Below are 22,462 nucleotides of genomic sequence, written 5' to 3' on the forward strand. Positions count from 1 at the left end.
TGTATAAAGTTTTTTCGAAATCAGTTGAGCTTTAGATATAGCTCCCATACATATTGAGTCCGATTGAGTCTAGAATAACATTTAATAAGATTCGTTGAAATCGATTCAGATTTTGATATAGCATCTGTATATTTTTTCTGCCGATTTCATGTAAGTGGTGGAATATAAACACCCTATGCTTGTTCGATTTACGGATAAAGATAAATGTCTTGATGATGGCCGGTCAATATGCACCCAGACGTTTGTGTGGACCCAGACCAGTGGATGAAAGAGTGATGAATAACCTTTAATTTTATATCAGTTCTATTGAAGTAAGCGGAAGTATATGGAAAAACATTGCTGACGAGAGAAATTATATATTTCTAATAGTTTCTGTGATATAGTCTTCAAATGCACAACGAGCCGGTTTAAAGAAACCCCCTAGATAAGAATTAAAAACCCAGCTAGGGATATTCTTCTATCAGCATAATGTGCTACTGTGTATTACTGTATTGGTACAATTAAAGTGCAGTCCATCCGTCCGGGTTACAAAAAAGTTTTTTTTTTAATTTTCTCTCCAAAACGGTTTGAAATAACCTCTATATTTCAAACCGTGAAGTCCATCATTTGGGAGACCGAGTATAGGGGCCCTTGTCTTATGAGGTTAAAAAAAATCCGGGTTAAAAACCTGGCTTTTTAACTGTATCACCCAAATGGTTTATGTTACCACTAAACAGAAAGGTGTTTTTATAATCCTCAATTAATAATTTAATCAGTAGAAACGGGTGCCCGTACCCGAAACTTCGGTTCAATCATTTGGGAGAGGATTGTTGAGCGAATATAGAGGCCCTTGTCGTATGAGGTCCAAAAAATAATCCGGGCTAAAAAATTGGATTTTTACTGTATCACACAAATGGTATATGTCACCACTCAACAGAAATGTATTTTTATAATCTTTAATTAATAAGTTAATTAATACCCGTAGAAACGAAACTTCGGGTCAAATAACTATATAACCGGTTGCGTCTCTAGGAAAAAAATATCCTCATAATATTTAAAACCTCTGGAAAAAATAAAAAACAAATCTGATTGGAACCCTTATATAACGGTACCAACCATTATTCGGTATTTTGGAGACCAACTCAATAATATTTGCTCTTATTTAAAATTTAAGATTTCATCCTATTTTGAAGGTGTAAGATTTCAGCCGGATTTACCCGCCGATTTTTTGAGGGCGAAAAACTTCACCACCAAAGTTACAATCACTTCGGCAAATTTGGTAAATATTTTCGATATTGGTCATTGTTTTGACATAGCATCAAATAAAGATCCCCCGTCCCATTTTCGGTATATTAAAAGTTTTTAGCCGAATTTACCTCCAAAGTCATTGCAATTTAGCGTTTGCTGAAAATAATTACAAATAATTACAGAAGATCCATATTTTGACATAGCTTTTCAGAAAGTTTTCAATAAATGTTCAGGCATTTACATGGCTCCGCTTATTTATCAGTATGTTGAAGTTTTCCATTCTGAGTGTTTGTAATTTGACATTTCGTTTTCCCAAATAAACAACTAAGGCTACAATTTGCAATGACAAAGTTCCAATATAAAGATCATGAACTGTGAACTGTGAAATTGATTCGTCAGATTTCATGGCTGAACAAGTTAATAGTAGTCATGACTGAACAAGTTAATAAATTCATATAGTACTCTATAAAATATGCGAACATATCCCTCATTTGCTGCAAGACCGACTTTAATCAAAAATCATGATTTTTGAGATTATAATGCTGAATTGTTCGCTATATCAGACTTCTTGTTGTGTAAATTCAAATGAATTCACATCCTGATAGAGAATCTGTAGAAATTCCTCTGTTCCTTGTAAGGTGTGAATAAAATGAAAACTTAAAATGTTTTTTCTGCAAAATCGATTGATCGATGTTTGATTTACGCCAGTCTTGCTGCAAATATGCGATATGCCGTCGGGATAAGAATTTATCGTGTCCCCAAAAGGAAATAACTTACATAATTTATATAAATAAAATGCCACATGAATTGTTTGGAATACATACAAATTAAGACTATTTTATTTGTTACAAATTACAACGTTTCGGTATAATATATAAGAATATATGTGTTATATATATTTCCATCTCAGTAAATACATATGTATTTTATTATAAATAGTACAATTAATAAGGGTTTTTAAATCTTTTTCGTTTTTCTTTTTTCAAATACAATAGTTAATAGTTTACACGAATATCTCCGTATGTCTGCACTTGGGCGTACTCCTCTGTTAACGTACAAATAATTAAAGCTAAATGTATCTAATATGGACAAAACAAATACAACTTTCCACTTCGTTACTCACGGATCGTTCGATTACAAATATAATATTTATTTCTACAAATTGTTAATTCTATAACTAGATCTAGATACTCCTCCTTTGCACAGACAAACATATGCTTTACATATACATATGTATATAAATTCAATTTATTCAAATTTAATTTTGCAACTCTTCTTGTTTCTTGTAAAGGTCGAACGATTAAGTGATCTGCCACCGATTGTGGCAGCACCAAAAAAATTATTAATTTTTTTATAATAACCTAATAAGGCACATACAATTATATTCTATAGAATTTACTTTATTTTTTAAGTTATTTCCAAATAATTTTAGTGTTGTAATGACGACAGGGATTGGGTTTGGGATGCAATTATCCTTTAAGAATTAAGATGTGATTGAAAAGGACTATTACTCGTGTGGGTACTTCAGTGTAAACAATGGACATAGATAACTCTATTGACCAGCATCGCTAAGTTATTGTTAACGAGTTTTTAAAGAATAGGTTGCTAGGCACTCCTAGGCACATCCTATACAATGAATGTAACGATGTATGTCGTAGTATGTAAGTATGTAAACTAAATTGTGAAAATCCTAACAAATGTTACGACTATCCTGAAGATAAACCTAGATAACAATAAGAATGGAAAATAAAAACTTAGGCGGATAAGTGAGTAGGGAGGTGTCTCAGATATGCACGTGCAATCACTGACAAGTCGTTTTCAAATTTTCACAGCGAATCTGAACTGTTGATGGGTTCCTCCTCAATGGCATGAGCGCTGTTTCCTTCGATTCGAATATTCGATGTGATCTCCCTTCCCAACAAGTTTATTAAACCATTTACGAAAGACTTCGATGGACTTTATTTGTGATCTTCTTTATCTTCTAGGTTTGCCAAAGCTGCTTGATGGACCATTGCCATAGATGGCAGAACCACCACCGTTACCGTAAATGGCTCCATTACCGTTCATCATTGCCGCTTGTTTACGTTGCAGCGTTGAGGGTCCCATGGCGCGGGGATCATCGTGGCTGGGACCATCATTTAAATCTAAGCCCGCCACCATTTGGGCAATTTCTCGTTCCTTCTTCATGTCTGGAGGATTGAATTGAAGACTAGCTAACGAACCGTGACTACGGCTACGATGTTCTTGACGAATGGAATAGCTGAAGGCCCGCTCATTTAAGTGACCTTTGCGCCGATATATGCCAGTACCGCCTGGAGATTCTGCTCCTGAATTTCCTGAATCGTCAAGGCCGTTGCCCATGGATGCGGCCAGCTTTCGACTTGACACAGACAACGGTCTTGGTTCGCCGATGACAGATTGGGCCAAGACACTTTGTGGCGGTGGTGGAGGTATTGGTCCACCCATTGCCTGAGCATGATGATAGGCATACATAGGTGGTACAATTGGCATACCCACAGGAATGCCAGTATTTTTCTTGTCCTTTTTCTTCTTTTTTGTGCTAGTCGTAGGCTGAAGGGTAGCATATTGTTGAGGCATCATGACGGGCACTTGCATTGGCATACCCATGTGGGGAGGTGGATGTTGCATCATTGGTGGCGGCATGCCAGGATGATGTGGTGGTGGACCCGGCGGAAATCCTCGATGACTAATTGTATGATAGTTTCGGCCCATCATTTGTGGTGGTGGTCCTGGCAGAGGGCCATATATCATATTTCCACCGTGGCCCGGAATTGGCATACCAGGCCTCTGCATTGCAGCCGGATGTATTGGTTTGGGCCGTATCAAGGTGCCGGACAAACTTTGACTACTCGATGACTTGGATGATTTTTTGTCTTTCTTCTTTTTGCTACTTTCCTCTTTCATTGGCGGTGGGGGAACTTCAATTGGATGACTCATCTGACGCATACGTGCCGGTCGGCCCAATGTCGATGTGTTGCCTGAGTACATATCGTATGGACTTTCCATAACGATGCTGTCCAATTGATCCTGTGAACCGCTCCATACTTTGTGATTTGCATCACCGTTGTATAGAGAAGCATCTCCATCGTCGATGGCGACATTTAAATCGGCACTGCTACCATAAACTGGAAAAAAGAAATGAAATGGCAAAAATAGGATTAGATATAGGAATGTAAACAATTTTAATGAAATTATTTAAATTCAAACAAAAATATCTTTAAAATTCTATTTCTAATGACAGTTGAATTACAGTGTCAGTGACCGTGAACTAAACGCTAACAAGTTCTAAAAACCGCATATCCACTAAAACACAGAAATTCAATATTTGCCCATCAATTAAAACCAATGATTAGAGTAATCTTATATCTTATTTATGTTGACTAACTAATTGTAGTTACTCGGTAACTTAGTCATCTACACCAACGATGCCAACAACAATAACAACCAGTGCAAAGCATCAGCAACAACACAAAGCACAAAAACTGTACAAAACGCAGTTAACCTTGAGCGTGCTATCACCTTTCGATTAGCAATGAAAAATACGCTAGACTTCATGACGATCAGCTGACGGGGCGGTTGGCCCGCCAGAAGGTAGGTCTAACATTGGTTTGTTTGATTTTTTTTTTCGTTTCGTTTTTAATTCGTAACAAAACAAATTGATCATCATATGACCGAAATTGTTAAAAAAAATATGAAATTGAATGACAGAGTACACCACAAATAGGTACGTGCACAATAGTTAGATCGGCTTATGTACATGATGAGGTTTTTGACTTGGACAAGCAATTCGTTACACGAATTGCCGAAAAGGTAATGAAATTACTTAAATTTATTATTACAATTGAATATTAATTTATTGGAATTTTAAATTAAATGGATGGCCCAATTTATATGAAGCGTATTTCGAAGTCTTGACCTCTCTTAAACCCTCCTAGTAAAATCATTTATTTACTTCAATTTAAAGAATGCCATGATATTAAAAATATTAAACGACATTTACATTCAAACTTTATACCGGGTTAACCTACTTTATGAGGATTTATTTGACGTATATACAATGGAATTGAAAATTTTGAACCCACTGTCGCTAAGTTCTGTAGGGTCGAACTTTAATCTTTCCTATAGGCTATGCCATGGTAAAGGTACGATGATTTAAAAAACCTTATGTGGAGCCTATCCTTAAAATTGGACCAATATTGATGATTCACGGCAGGAATATGTGCTATCCAATGATAATTCAAAATACTAAACTGCAGCCAGTGGGAATTTTAAAAAGGTTGCACAAAAATCGTTCCCTTGAGAAAAAGTCGTACAGAATAGTAAATTTGTCAATAGAACTGTTTCGAGAATATGTCAGATACCCTTGGATCTTAAAAACGATGTAGATGAATTCACATAAAAAGGGTTGAATATTTCGACTTTAGTCGCACAACGTTTAATCCATGTGACGCCTTTAATATTGGCCGATTACAGAACAAATCTTTCATATTCAGTGTTCCCATTCCACATACAATTTCGTGGTGTTCGGGGATTAAGCTAATGGAGATGTGCTTAATAAAAATTAATATTTCGTGGTGTCATCATTACTAGGGTCAAACCAAACCTATAATTCCTGCACGTCTAAACTGTGGACAGTATAAAATGTAATTAAAATTAAAAAAATCTTATAACACATACACATTCATATCAACTCTTATAGAAACGTTTTCTTTCAAACACACAATCTAGTAGTACACATGACCTCGAAAATAAAACATTGACGTTGACGAACAAGGGGTGCTACAATAATGTGACGGACAATCCAAGTTGCAATTAGACCGCTTTAGTTTATCCATGAAAACAGTTCGACCTTTTATGGTTACAGCACGTACCAGTGGTCAGAGAAGGGGTTAACCCACTTTGCCACCTCATCGTCAACGCCGTTGTCGTCATCAAGTGTTAATATCATTTGAGCAATTATTGCATTAGCCATAGTCGTCGGAACTGGAGGTGAAGTGAATAGCATTTTCATTGTTTTCTTCGCGACGACAAGCGACAAGACCTGTGCTAACGGTACACCTTAAAGTCATGTAAGCGTTTGATGATGACTCTATTTAGCAATTCTCGTCATCCCGGTGGAACATCAAAGTGTTGTCGCTTCGACTTCATACCGAATTGTGTCTATGTGTGCCTGTGTTTGAAAGAGAGTTATTTAAACCAAGTTATTTGTTTGGGTGACATTATTGCGTTTTTCTTCAGTTGCCGTGTTCCACTCTTTTCATATCAGACCATACATATGTACATGGTCACATATGGTTCATACACACACTCATACTTTGAACTAAGATGGGTTTGTTTGAAATATATGTATGTCACTACAAAAAAAAAGAAAAAAACTGGGGCTCGGACATGAGTAATATGTTCGCATTTTCGATACAAAGTGTAATGACCCCAACCAAACAAGTCGGTTTAGTTGAAAATAAAAATCGAAAACTTCTTCCAGTCTCACTAAAAGCCCAAGAAACTATTCTAAAAATAAATGTAGCTCTAATACAACTCCAACCTTGTTTACTTATATGAATAATTATGAAAATATTTTATTTCAAACAACCGAAACAGATATATTTCGTTTTACCTTAACATTGAATATTATTGGATGCACTAAAATGTCAAATGTTTAATAAAACTTGTTCATTTCAAATCATCTGTTAAATTATGTGATGCCGATACCGATATATATCATGTTTTATCACCCTAAGCCTCATTGCTTGGAGCAAAAAGTCTAACAAGTGGCTGGAAAATCCAAACGTTCTGATGATCATTCGAAATCGAATTCCACCTTTGGGGGGTTTCCACTTTAATGGCAAACAACGAAACGAGTTATATCAGTCAGCTACATATCACTGAACTACAACTACTGCTGCTGCCGCCTTCGTAAACACATCTCTATTTCTCCTGATTATCTTGAGGCGATAAAAAAAGCAACTATTAGAAAACTGCTCATCTTCAAGAATATTCATGTTAGAGAGTCAATAATAATATTCAAATGCAAAATATGCAAAAACTTAAATGCCAGTATCGAATCATTTAAATATAAATAATTCTCTAAATTTATTTCATATCTTTAGAATTGATATTAAAATCAAAATATTTGAATAAATTTCCATTAGGTTGATTATTTTTGGTATCATAGTTAGAATTACTAGAATACATTTTTATTGAAGAAATTATATTTATAGAACAGATTCTCAGATAGTTGGAAAATATTGAATAGGGTCGGAACTACACCAAAACGAAACGATATTGATAATATTTGGTAGGAAGATTTTACACCCTATGAGAATCTGAAAAATTTAACTTAGAGCCAATTTGTTTAAAAAAGTCGAATAAAGGGGGTACTATTATCACTTTTGGTAGGGAGATGTTTTACTCAATAAGAATCAAAAATTTAGAAATACAGGCCATAAAAAAAATAGAAACACACATATCTTTTATTTTGTGTGCTCTATCGTGACTTCAATAGGTTCCTCCTAATTTTGAGCATTTTTTTAAGGTTTTTGGCTACATTTTTTAAAATGAAGTGGCTTTAATTTGGTGTTCGGTGTTATTAGCAGGTAAAAAACTAAAATTTGCACCGAAAAATGTTCATATATATCGATGTGTTGACACACAAAATACTTAAATACCTATGTGGGAGCTATATAGGCATATACCAATATTTTAAATGCCCAACTCATAATGGAGTTTATAGTGAGTGCAAATTTCTTCCTTTTCGACTTCCGAAGTATTTATGTAAAATTTAAAGTTTTAGTAAAAATACTAATTGTTGTTATTAAATACAATTTAAAATTTGCTAAATTTACTTCAGTTGAGTTTTCATTTTGTTTTACGTTTTTTAAGTTAACGATTTTTAGGTGCTTTTGCGTTTCACTCGATTTACGATACAAATAATTGTGAACCATCAACATTCATTAATTACATAAGCCGACCAAACAGAAAAAGAAGAAGAAATGGATGGATGCAATGCGGAGAAATGTGTTCGTAAATGTTTCCTTCATGCTACGATTGGGTGTGCACAGGCGGCTAATATTAAATGCAAGTTCAGGCATAATCATCGTTTATAGGCACAGTAAGTGAGTAAAGCAGCCGATCGCATGCGTGCGTGAATAAAAATTTCCGTATTATTTGTAAATTGATGTGGGGAGTGGGCAAAGCAGAGCCAAAAAAGAAAAAAAAAAACAACAAACAATATGTGGAATACAGGAAGCCTATTTTTTTCAATGTGAAGTAAATTTTTTTGTAGGAGATTTAATATTCGTTTTTAGTATAAGCTAGTCCTGCTGTGCTGAAGTTCTATGTTACAGAATTAAAAATCAACCGAATTATGCAGAATTAAAATGATATAAAATCTATATGAAATCAAAACTAGATCTCAAAACTATATTCGAGAAGAAATTTGCAGGAATACAAATATCAATGGAGCGGTATCATTACCACCAAGCAAATGTACTCTACAGAAATTTTTGACTATGTAATGTGAAATCGTGTAATATGAATGTCATCACATCATCACGGGACCCCCAAAATCTGAAAGCTTATCATGGTAGTAGAAAACTGCTAGCTGGGTTTCCAAAGGGGGTTTTAAGAAGAATTGTTTGTTTTCCCTTTCATTAAAAGCAAATTCTAAATCCAGTGCAAAAAATTATAAAAAGCTTCGAAAATGAAGTGCCCGACCATTTTTGAGAAAATTTTAGTACCCACCACATAGTGCAGGGTATAAAAAGTTTTGGCCGAACTTTAAGACTTTTTTACATGCTTACAGATGTACTGTATATATATATATATATATATATATATATAATATTAATGCATAGAGTATTGTTTTTTGATACATTTAATGAATGGGAGTCATATATAGGTCGTTTACATTCAAAGTGGATTAAGTCCTTTCTTCATATATTGAAATATTTGTGTTTGATTTGTTTCAAGAATATTGTTAAGGGGTATAAATTTAATTTGTGGCTTTGTGCCACTTAAACATGATCAAATACATAACCTAATATGTTTAGAAAACTTTACCAGAAAATCAAAGAACATAAAATGGACTTAAGGGGACCCCCCCCATTCTCGGGGTCAATATTTTTGTTGACTTAATTCCAATCTACACTAATTTAAGAATGTCCCTGCAAAATTTCAAGTTAAAATCTCAAGAACTCTGGAAGATATAGCCGATTTATTGTGTCAGCATCAAGTGACGGCTGAAGGGCTTCTCAAACTTTAAACGCGTTTTTCTCTAAACATTTTTTTGCGAATGGCGGGCACGATAACTCAAAAACTAATAACCCAATCGATTTCAATTTTTTACACGTTTCTCTGTGAGTGTATAGCTATCGTATGAACTAGGATAAAGCCAATCGGTGAACATCTTCCTTATTTTTTAACTTGGTTTTTGGTCAAAAATCGGCGATTTTCCAAAAATATTTTTTCACAGGTCCGCCATTTTGTTAATTTTAGAGCGAGGTCAATTATCCTAGTTCATACGAGAGCCAGACATGTACTCTTTCTAACACCGTTGGAATTTTCGGATTCCGATGATCCAGTGAGGAGTGATCATGCCCGCCATCAAAAATAAGGACTTTTCTTTGATCACAAAAAACAACAACAAAAATTTTTTGTAAAATATTTTTCTTCCTTTTTAAATCTTCAAATACATATGTGCAAAGTTACAAACCTTAACAAGCATTGGTATTCATTTGCCAGCCCAATTAAAATCTTAAAAATAAAAAATCGAGAATGGGGGGGGGGTTCCCTTAAACCACATTCAAAATAAACGATTCATATGACCTCACAACATATTTACTAACTTCTAGAAAACATTCTGGAGTAGTTTTTAAAAAGTAAATTAGATTCGCCTATCTGTTTTGTAGTATATCATCATATTCAAATGTTTATATTCTCATATATTCTTCATCTACTCCATGTGACATTTTTCATAAGCGTTTAAGTTCAATTAGATCAATTGAAATGTTAATAGTATAACAACGTAAATAGATAATTATGTTGTGATCATTAGATAGCTGTAAACATAAACTAAAGATGATATGTTAAACATTTGTCAGGCTGCTGAACAATTTTATTAATAACAAAAACATTTAAGAATCCTATTATTCTGTTACTGCCTGTCCCCATAGCATCTGTGACATACTCCGACTCTGGTACATAATGTTAATGTCAAATATTTGCAGCTGCAAAATTTTTCATATATAACCCAAATTTACCACTTCGTTTGCGCATTCAATTAACTTCAGCTTTATTTATAAAGCAAAAAAAAAAAAAAAAATGCCAGTTGCTCGGTGCACAGTGCAGTAAAATAGGCCACTCATGTACATATGTACGTATGTGTTCTGCTCGTACTCGTATGACTTTAATGAATATGACTCTTCAAGCTAGGGGCAAGTAAATTGAATAGCTTCGAAAAGTAACTGGCCAATGCACTTTTTTTTTTTGAAAATATCATCAATATTTTATCTATTCGATGTTTTGTTAATGCACGTAGGCGATTATTGTGCTGTGGAATGCCTGTTTAAACGTCCGATCGATCTATTGGCCACTTTAATTTACATTTTCACAATTTACATCGATAACAAGAATACTAGTTATTCTGGCATTACTTCATCCCAAACGAAGAAAAAAATAAAAGATTTCATCAAAAACTTGCATAACATCAGAAAATAACCGGAGCACATATGCATTTGAGTGTGTGTGTGTGTTTGCAGATTTAAAAACTTGTTTTTAGAAAAGATATGCAAGCGTATTTTGTTTTAGAAAATCTTCAAAGTCAGTTAACCATTCACATCCTCTATGTTGCATCATTATGGACTTGATCATCATTGTTAGGGAGAATTTAAAACAAAAAAACAAAAAACTATCCATGGTGTATTGATGTTGATCAATAAGTGGAAGTATACTATATTTGGATTTGAAAAATACACAATTCAAAAGTTAAGAATTGGGGTGATGGATATACAACACTACAATATTGAAAATAATTGTCGCTATATTCCAAAAATCCTAGATCATAGGAATTGGATATGCTTAATTTCAGAAAGTAAATTATGACTTTCGAAATGAGACTTTACCAAAAATCTGTCTCACGAATTGGTCAGTGAAGAAATCGAAGTTTCATAACTTTCTGTCAGTTACTGGAGTTCGCCATATTTGGATTGGTCTACTTTCGAACTGGACATGACTGCTAATAAAGGACTCGTATGTGCAAAATTTCAGCGGTATTACAATAAATGGCTGAAAAGGCAGATATTGGAGGAAGATATAACAATAGGTTAATAAGAATTGAACAATTATGGCTGCTTTGTTTTTCTTGTTTGTGGAAATGACAATTTCCTTTCTAATTCTATTAATTATGCCTTTAAATATCAAATACCAGCATTTCTACACAATCCTCGTATTTTACATGTCGTTGTTACTGTAAACGGTGTCGATGTGTCGGTCTCGAATCATGACAAAGACGATGCGATATATCTTACATTGGATCGGGGGATGGGGCAATATTGAAGAATTATGTGATGTTACACTGCATCAGAAAACAGAGTAAATAAAAATATAAAAAACCAAACAGCCTCAAACAACTACCACAATACACGCTATCATTTTTGTAAGCGTTAAAATAGATTGTTGCCGTTGTTGCTGTTTTGATTGTTCTCTAACTTGAAGTTGATTTCGGTAGTTGTTGTTGTTACTGTTTCAATGATGTTTTGGTTGTGTGTGTGATTTTTTTGTCATGGTCAAGTGGTTATGAAATTGTATTGCACTTCTGGTTTGCCTTCTTCTTCTCGTCATCATCATCGTTTTCATGCAACGCTGTAATTTACACACAAACAAGTTTCCATGGAATCAATCGATCTATTTTACATACAGATTGGTGATAATTTATCAATTAGCATTTTCAATGCAACTGGGTTATATAGCATCTCAAATACATAGACACATATTGGTTTGATATTTCATATTGGCGATGATATCAAAGTCAACAGGTTTGTCGTCATTATGTTACCATCACCTGTATGCATCACGATGGAAACAGCGGGGTCTCTTAAATTATCCAATGAAAAATGTGTTTGATTTAATTTTTTGTTTAATAAAAAATGGATAGAAATTTAAATTGGGCGAATAAGAGATTGGATACAAATATACATACATACCTAATAAAAGTTTGGAATTTTTGTTTTATTACATATGAAATTAAGCGCTAGTCGAAAGCTATCTACGCCTTGAGATACCTGAACTGATACCGAAAATACTATAATTATACTATTTTAATGTCAAAATAATTTTCTGTTTCACATTTCGTCCTCCGAAATTCAAGGAAAACTATAGAGCCATTCATCGATGTGAGGTCGTGAAGACGACCTTTGATGTTTTAGCTTTCAATGTATTTGTAAACTTAGGATTAATTGCTCTATGGCGAATTATTCCTATAGGGTTCTTAATATAATCGCCAAGGATTCCTTATATACGCGAAAAAACTTCTTGTTATCTGTTCCCTACTTCTGAAGGATATAACCCCGAGAAGTTAATAGTATATCCAAGAGGAGTGGCTAACCTTTAAATTTATAACTATTATATTGATGCATATACTCGGTTATATGGAAATATTTAAGGGTGTATACGTTTTATGAGATTGTTTAGTATATCGGGTAATGTGGACCACCATTTTCTTTTTTTGATATTGTGGGCGTAACAACGGTAAAAAATAAAAAAATTGTTTTCACAGCATGGTAGATTTGTTGGCTAATTATATTCCAGGTCAAAAATTATATATATTTGTTCATACCTACCACACTAGAGGGCGGAAATGCAGCGCTGTTCTGTTAGGTTCTGTTATAATCAAGAAAGACGCATATAATTTTCGATGATGATCAAATGACATTTCGGGGATGAAATGGATTGAAAATTTTTTGTGTGATATTCTAGTCGATCTAGACACCACAATTATAAGCCGAGTATCACAAATTTGAATAACTTATTCGAATAGTTGTCAGCTAATAAACGGCCCATATTTAGCAAATCAACTAAAATATATTAATAAATATATTAAAATTTTAATCTTATGGAGTAGTTTTTTATTTCGGGACAGGATGATTCGGAAAAGATGGCGCGTAGAACTTCAAATCGGTCACGAGAGAACAAATATCGCGAAATATTACCAAGGCTGGGAATATGGATCCCAAGAAACATAGAGTTCGGTGGGATTGTGTAGGGTATCATATGGTCGGCCCCGCCCGACTATACTACTCCGATCAATATCTCTAATGGCTTCACAATTAAATACAGCTCCTACTTATTATATTGTCCATCCGATTTCTTTTGTAAGCTCTCGAAGTTTGCAAGCAGTTAAGATAATCTATAGCGGTCCATTTTTATAGAACGGTGTCATTCGACTTTCGGTTTTTGTGGATTTTAGACTAAATTATGTGACTATTGTAGATATATTTTCCAACCGAATATGCACAACTTGGCACTTGGTCCACTTTGTGTTTGGACGAAGAAATGTAATTTATTCCTGATCTTGTTGTTATTTTAGGACATACGACTTGAAAATAATTCATATGGTCGATATATCCCACAAAAATATTCCAATATTGCACAATATATGAAGGTGAATAACAATTTACTAAAAAAAAATTATAAACGCTTCCAAACGGAAACATAGTCAGGAAGTAGAATTAAAACCTTAAAAATTATACTGGAAGCCAACAAATATTTCACACGATCAACAAAAATACCCCCATCAACCAAATTTTAGTTATGGCTGTTTAAACCCAGAAGACTTGCTTGAGTCTTCATGCTCAGCACAATAAAAAAACCTTTATGGAAAAAAGTACCAAACGTTAAGCGTTCATTGGCACAAAGTTAAATTTAACTAGCTGGCGGTGCTTAAAACAAAACAAAAACTCAACGCTTTTTAATAATCGGCAAATAACAGAATATAATGTGGAACAAAATTGTTTAAGAAACTAGTTTAACTTGGTATTTTATCAGAGCTGGAATTGGATCCCAAAACTAAAATCCATTGGTGGCACATAACACTAATATAGTAGTTTATAAGCCAGTCAGCCAGTATGGCATACATTAATAAATGTACGTACATACAAACACACACACACATATTTATATGGGTATTTATATAAGAATATGTAAATCCACCTGTGAGAAAGAATTTATGATCCAGAAAGACTGGCAGTCCCAGAAACCAAGACTCACATGCTTTATTTTGGTTTCTTTTTTTTTTCTTTGGTTCGCCAGATTGCTGACTCTGTTCTATGCTCTGTATATATTATGTGTGTGTCTGACTCTGTGTGATATGGTGGAATGGCAAATGTAGAAGACAAAACAAGCAACTGGCAGCAACAGACTACCAGAATAAGGTTACATAGCAGTTTGTTGTCAATTTTTGCCACAAATGTTGCCATTTGCCATTAAGTATGGCAAATGAAAAACGACAAGAACAACACCAACAATAAAAATGTAACAATAAGCCATTTAATTTGAACTGAACAACTCGCTGGCTCTGTGGCTTGTTGACTCAGACGACAAGAGTCAACCGGCCGCCGTATAAAGAACTTATTGTGGAACAATTATGAATTTATATTGAAGAAATATTTTCCATGACCGGCAAATAAAGTGTCTCAGCATTCTGCAGCTCTTTCACAATGTCTTGATATTGTGCTATGTAACAAACTAGCATAGGAGATTTTTCACCGCTGGCCATTTCCACGTTTTAGTTCACCAACAGACATCATCAGTAAATCAGTTCTTTTTTTTTTTGGTGAAGAAATTAATATTAGTGATTTAAATTTAAAATTAGATTTCCAAATACGGTCGTCAACGTCAACCTTAATCTTGAAAACCAAAAACTAAATTCACAAGACCCACAAATAATCCAGCGTGCATTCGTTCCATTGTCTCATGAATAAGTAATGGGCTAGGCATTTCTTTTTTCTCGTTGTTGTTGTAGTTTTCATTTGCCAGCTTAATTTAAGCACTGGCGTGTGTGTGCTTAACTTTCTCACTTAAAATGAAGAGAAACATGAAACAACAACAAACACTAAAAAGTCGACATTTTTATGTGTCTTCGCCCAAGAGACTAGACGATCAGTCAGCCAGCCAGGCAGTCCCACCAGTCGCATCACCCTTAAATATTTGTTTTTGGGTCCCGAGAAATTTGAACAAACAAACAAAAAATCCACACAAACCAATAAAACAACACACGGATATAGCTACAACATTTGCACTTGGATTTGATGGTTTGAATAGAAGAAAACTTTCTCACGCGTCTGCGCCACTGTTAATAAATGTACGAGCAACTACATTTTTTTGGCATTCATTTGGTAGATTTCGTAGCTGTGGCCTGTGGCGGAGATGACGTATAATACCACGACGCTGTTGTCGTTGGAGGGTAGTTAGTAGCAGCAGTACCTGCTGATGGATTTTTACATGTAATGTATCGAAGTACGACGTTAGAGTCCTCCGAAGTAAGTAACATTTGACATGAACCTTCTTCAAATGCTTCGGTAGTAACACGAGTGTCATCTACCCACCACCAAGTAATGTGCATACGACCATTGCCAGTCTAATATTCGCAATGAAGAAGGCAATGTCTGGTGATACCACCCTCCTTCCCCCAACATTTTCGATGACTAGTTGCTAGACGTTGTTGGTTTGCAAAAAAGATACATTAAAATCGGACAAGCGTTTATTCGCTTAGTTGCATTCGGATAGTATTGCCAAATTCTTACACTTGTGAAAAGAAACGAAGGATTATGGACACCGCAGAAGGTTGTCTGTCATTTGCAACAAATCATTGATCGAATATTGTTTTGTTTTTGCCAAGTCAAAGAGAAAATACGAAAAATATCTGAAATTTATGTTAAAACTAATTAAATTTTAATTAGCCAACAAATTAACTTGCCAATTATAGGGCAGGAAATCAATATGTGAAAGAAAGAAAGTCCAATTAAATAAATAAATTAAAACGAAAAAAATAAAAGAGACATACATTGCGGTGGTTCACTAGGTGTGAAATCACAATTAATTGATCCCCATAGAGCTTGTAACTAATAAATCCGTAACAAGGAAATCAGCAGACAGGACATCTTAGCCTGCAGGCACAAGATTACGAGCGAAACTGGAGGTGTAAACATTTCCTATGGGTCTGCCCAGTGTTTGAAAGGCTTTAAACCCAATTCTTAGGAAACTACTATTCACGAACTAGCCGACCTAAGGGGGTGTAAATGTAGAAGCTTTGGGAGACGAGATGATTTCTTCCAACTATCATTCCTACACATTTTTGTATTACACATTTTTGTATTGATTCTATGCATATTCTCTAAAGGAAATATGGGTCTATCTCGTTTACAAACATATTATGTTTGTAACAGGAAAAAGGAAAAAGGAGACCCATAGTTCCTTTAGAGAATATGCATAGAATCAATACAAATATGTGTATAGGTCATCCATTTTTTAACCGATTTTTTATTTTTCTCATTTTCGAAAGCTTATTTAATTTTCTTCCCCGTAATATAATAGAACTTATACGGCTTGATGTCATAATTTCATCGTACAGTCCGAAGAAAAATGAATTTTGTCTTTTTAAGCGTATTTTTTCACATTTCAACCACTGTAACTCAGCCAATCCTCAACCGATTTACCAAATATATATCTTGTTTGAAAGAAAAAATTCTATAAATCCATTATAAAGTAAATAAAATATTCGCGTTTCAAATTGAAAATCTATGAGACCACGTTTTTCTCTACATTTACCGTCAGCACCGTTAGCACATACAATTTTTACATCCTGCGAAATCATATTTTATTTATTCAAAGTCATGGAAAAGATTTTTAGAATATTTAATATATCATATTAAAAGGGTAAATAAATTTCCAAAATACAATTAAAAGATATTTTCCTTATTTCCGTTACTAAAAATATATACATATATTTACATTTTTATTCTATGTACTTTGTGGTATTTTAAGAATTCACGTATAACAACAGCATGCACACATACATAAGTATTTTTTTTAATATATTTTTTGGAAATATTTTGCACACAACATATTTTGTTTTCAATTTCATTTAAAGGACGTGCATACAAATGTGCAATGCACAACCAAAAATTTCATTTCGTTTTGTTTTTATTGGCACGTATAAATGTTATGGAGTCTATTTACGAACATTTACATTCCAAGCAATGTTATTTATGTCAACTCAAGTCAAGATAATAAAAAAAGCACCGCAAAAACGAAAACAACAACAGAACAAAAATATCTAAAACTTAATTACGAAGTTTCACAAATATTTTAATGGCTCGATTTAATGATGCCCCTAGCAGACAAACGCGAAACCAAAGCTCGATTTGTATTCAAATAATTCAAAAACAAAACACACAAAAAAAACTTTTGACTCGAGTATGAATACATTTCAGACACCATTGAATAAAAACATTCCGATAGATGACAAGTGATGAGCCTCACCTTAAAAACACACACACACGTACATCACAAGATGAAACTTCAAAAAACAATCTGTATGCATGTGTATATTTTTAGCATAGCTTCATAAAAACAACAAATATTATTGACACCTTTTATTTCAGCCGAGGAAAAAAATCTAAAATATTACCATCATAAAAATAACAAAATAGCTTGTGACAACAAAACTATTAATGTTTTGAAATATGTTTTAGGTACAAACTTTCAACAAATGTGTACATATGTGCGTATTTTCCAATTTGAAAAAATATTAAATACGATATTGCAGCTGGACCTGATATTCTCGAAATAAACATATAAATATATCAAATTTATTTAAAACGTCTCGAAAATTGTGAGTAGATTTCGCTAAGTTTTCGATATACATATGTATGTCGATATCGATGTCAATACCATGCTTTTAACATTAAATTGCAAATAAATACCAATGCTTTGTTTGTCATTAACATGTGGAAATCTCAAAAGTGAAATGTGTTTAAATTTATTAAATGCCATAAACTGTCTTCTTAACCATAATGAACACCATGGTGATGATCACCATCGTTTAATCAAATATAATCGATTAAAGAGCCCAACTTAATCCCATATCGATTGCGGCAAAAACTCATATAAAATAGATCGATACAATTGTCAATCTGATGGCTGTGACCATCAGATTACATTGAGATGCTAATTTGTATTGTAAACACCTCTCATCAAATAATCGATCTCTATTCGAACTGGTTGCCCACAAATATTGCACGGTGACTAGTTGCCTCACAAGTTAAGCGGACCTGAAATATTGTCAAACTCTTGTGTTATTTAAAAACAATGGACTCCAGTTTGTTTTTAAGAGATTCGTCCCATGGCTGCCAATTGTGGGACAAAGTGGTGAATTATAACACACAAACTCACTCATCAAAGCTACACACTTGCATTCATTTCTTATGGAGTTTGAAGAAACCTGTTTAAATCGATGGCCTAAACTATGAAAACAAACAAAACACGAAAGAAAGAAAACCATTGACATATACTTTACTCGTACGTTTCTATGATTAGACGTCACATATTTTAGCCATACTGGCTGTTGGTCAACAACATCACCAGCAACACAACCAGACTGGACATAAAACCATATTTCAGTGCATATTTTTAGCCATATACACTACTATGTTGACATATAAACGCACTCATACTCAGACATACACATGCACATGGGGGGAAACTTGTTAAAGTATTACGAACGGAAGTGTTACACATTTAAAGAAGGTAACTGCCAAAAATGAAGAATGAAACCCCCAACCACCAATGCCCAGATTTAGATGTACATAGTTATGTATATTTGTCAATTCGCTCATTTTTAGTTTTTATTACTTCTTTTTTGTTTTTCATTTCTTGTTTGGGTTTGTCCGACTGACCCGTGTAGAAAGTTTTGTGAGCTGAATGCCCGTTACCACAAATTTGTGAACTTAAGTAATTAGCAAGTCGATGACAGAAATAATCATTTGCCATATAAGTTATAGTTTATTCTTTGCGACAGTATCGAGCCAAGATATTACAACATGATGTAAAAAAATTGAATAATTTAAATTACTAAAACAATTTGTAGATTTTGGACGTGGACTTTTCAAGGAAATTCGTTTGTACGAATGCTGAGCAATCAATCCAATTTGGTAAATAGATTTCAGATTTCTTAACATCCAAAATCAATCAAGATATCGGAAAATCCATGGTGTGATGCCGGGCGAACGGAGACCAAAAGTAATAATGTATAATAATGTATATTACCCCATCTATTATTCTCCGGATTTATCCCTAATTGATTATTACACATTTTAACGACATATCGGGTTTTCGACTTATCGTTTATAACGACATATCGGTTTATAACGGCGACCAAATTCGCCGGTCCCTTGACCATCGTTATATGTAATTTCTACTGTAGATTAAAAGAGTAAACTAATAAGTATACATTGTTGCCCCATGTAATACCCTACACAAGTACTACTGCAATTCCTACGGACAGTGTTTTTCCTCCTTAAACATTTACCACATATTTTATTATTGTTAGTTTTTATTATTTTTATGCCATTTATCACGTCTTCAGAACAAGCTTTCTAATACGTTTGGTTATAATTACGGAAAAAATACTTCTCTGGCCAGAAAGAAATGATTGATCCATATAATACGATTGATGCATTATAATTTGGCAGTTCGGACAAAAGACATTCGTATTTTTTAATTGGTCTTATGACATATAACCGTTATGGCTTAAAACCCGAAGATAAATCATACTTTTTAAGGCTATGGTATGATTTACTCTGACTTTAGGGTCATGGTCGAATTATCTGAACCTCAATATATGCCAAAACATCAAAAAAAGTACAGCACGATAAACGCCCAGACATATTATCGAACAGGATGGAAATAATTTGCTATTTTGGAATTCCGTGTGAATTTGTAGTATTTCGATTTGGATATTTCCTTAAGTACCGGTTCAGCCAAATCCTTTAAAATTTGACCTAAACTTATTCAGTTTTAAATTTTGGTATTTATGATCAATCTTATTAAACCTCCATATTTAAACATTGTTAGATTATATTAGATATCACAATAGTAAATGTCCAACAATTTCATATTCCATTCGGACAAGGACCTAAACAGAGAAGATCGTAATCGCAAAAATAGTTATTTCTTGAGGAATTTAGGTATTTTAATGTATGCATTTTAGTAGTTTATATAAATATGCCACAATCAAATGTACCAAATATCTCAATTCAGTGAAATAACGGAATATACATTATCTGTCATTCTCATCCAGGAAGTTAACTAATAAGAAAATTCACACATAACATATTTCGATTAAAAACAGAAACAAAACAATGAAAACAAACATATACACTCACACACATATTTACTAAAAACTACTAATGGTAATGCCATCCATCAATTCAATTATCTCATATCTACTACTTCAGTTCAAGTGTTTTTTGTGTTTTATTCATCCGCCAGACAAATTTGCAAATCTAAAAATACATTGTTCGCGAGTATGACTCAACTCAGCAGCTCACCAATATCTGCTAATATTACAGGTTTACCCTATGCCGTGAATATGGTTAACAAAGGCAAATGTCTGCTGTCATTTCGATTGAATAATTTTTTTTATTTGTGTATTTCTGTTTTGTTTTCAATAAACGACAAATTCAATACCGTAAATAATTTGATAGTATTGCAGGGAGAGAGAGAGCGAGGTAAACAAAAGACTTAAGACACAAACGCACAAGGCACAACAATATATACTTACAATTCTTAACAGATGTATAGCCCTCGGCTGCACTGGTACTATCACCATTCATTAGATGACCATTCGATTGCCGTCCAACACTGTTCAGTGTTGTGATGCTTCCCGCCCGGGATCTCCAGCCGGCATGACTGGTTGAGGATGACGGCACATGGTGATGATGATGATTGCCATTCGAAAGTCCTACACTGGTCAGGTCGCCATTCGATTTGCTGGCGACCATATTGCTTTTGAGTGTTCCATAAACACTGCTGCCCGCACCGCCGCCTGTACTACCCGTCTCCAGTTGGCGAGCATACGAATTATCCGCATAGGCATGGAAACAGCATCTGACTAGAGCATTGGCAGCTGCTTCGCGTTTGCAAATGAACACATGACATTCGAGGACTTTGATGCCGGTGGTGCGACGTAGAATTGCTGCAAATATCGGTGGATGTTGGGCACGCGGCATTCGTGCAAATGGCGAATCGAGTGGAAGAAATTTCGGTTCAGGATTCGAGTTGCCACGTTCGGGTATAAGGACTTGTCGAACGGCGGCACAGTAATGCAATGATTCAATCGGAAAGAATCTGGTAATTTCCTTAAGATTTTCGTCGACATTTTCCAATAGAATGCCATTGGACCAGACACTAAGCCAAGAATCAATGCCTTTGGCGCCAACCGCACCCTCTGAGGGGTAAAGGCTGCGCAGTGGTTCCTGAATACCCTGTAGGCCGTCTTTGCTTTGGCGTGGTACAGCGCTTCCCAAATAGAGAACACGGCAACGGCAAATTGGCGTAGAATCGCCCATTTTGATGGCAGAACAAGAGGTACTTAATTCCCCCTAAGAGGAGCAGAGAAGAAGAATTGTATAACGTGGACCCCCCTTAATTCCGTGGAAATAAAATTGCGAACAAAATAATTCACTTCCTTGAGAACACGTTTTCAATGAAATGTCGTAGCCACCAATACCAGCTCAAACTCACAAACACGCATGCGCAGTAAAGATGAATAATGTGAAGAACATGAATTACAACGACATACAACTACAAAAAAGAACCGCACGAGAATAAAGCGTTGTATTCGTCGTCGTCGTCTTCGTAATCGCTGGTTTAGAAATGTGACAAGACGTCGGTCGTATGAATAACGTGATAATAAAGCGGGTAACGCAACGTCAAAGCGGCGGAATGTTGAGAAGTAGAAAAAACAAACAAAAGAAACAAATCAACCGACAATACAGCAGACCGACAGACAGTCAGGCAGACTGTTGGTATCTCCAAGTCTTTCTGTTTTGGTATTCCGTGTATGTGTTCTATCGTCGTCGTCGTTCTCGTCCTCCTCTTTGTAGATGTTAGCTGATTCTGAATTGTTGTTGTTGCTGCTGTTTGTTAAGTAAATATTGCT

General features: G+C 34.5%; 1 protein-coding gene across 1 annotated transcript; it reads right to left on the minus strand.

Annotated features, from left to right (window-relative positions):
* Window positions 1-3,130: 3,130 nt before the first annotated feature.
* Window positions 3,131-21,875, minus strand: LOC133321398 (uncharacterized). Its single transcript, XM_061530485.1, has 2 exons — window positions 21,083-21,875; window positions 3,131-4,373 (listed from the first exon to the last, which is right to left on the minus strand). The coding sequence occupies exons 1-2, from the start codon at window positions 21,867-21,869 to the stop codon at window positions 3,202-3,204; spliced, it is 1,959 nt and encodes a 652-aa protein (XP_061386469.1). The 5' UTR covers window positions 21,870-21,875; the 3' UTR covers window positions 3,131-3,201.
* Between the last annotated feature and the right edge of the window lie 587 nt (window positions 21,876-22,462).

This window comes from Musca vetustissima, unplaced genomic scaffold, assembly GCF_032173495.1.
Source record: "Musca vetustissima isolate MV318-11 ecotype Yass unplaced genomic scaffold, APGP_CSIRO_Mvet_v1 utg19084, whole genome shotgun sequence".
NCBI classification, from domain to species: Eukaryota; Metazoa; Arthropoda; class Insecta; order Diptera; family Muscidae; genus Musca; species Musca vetustissima.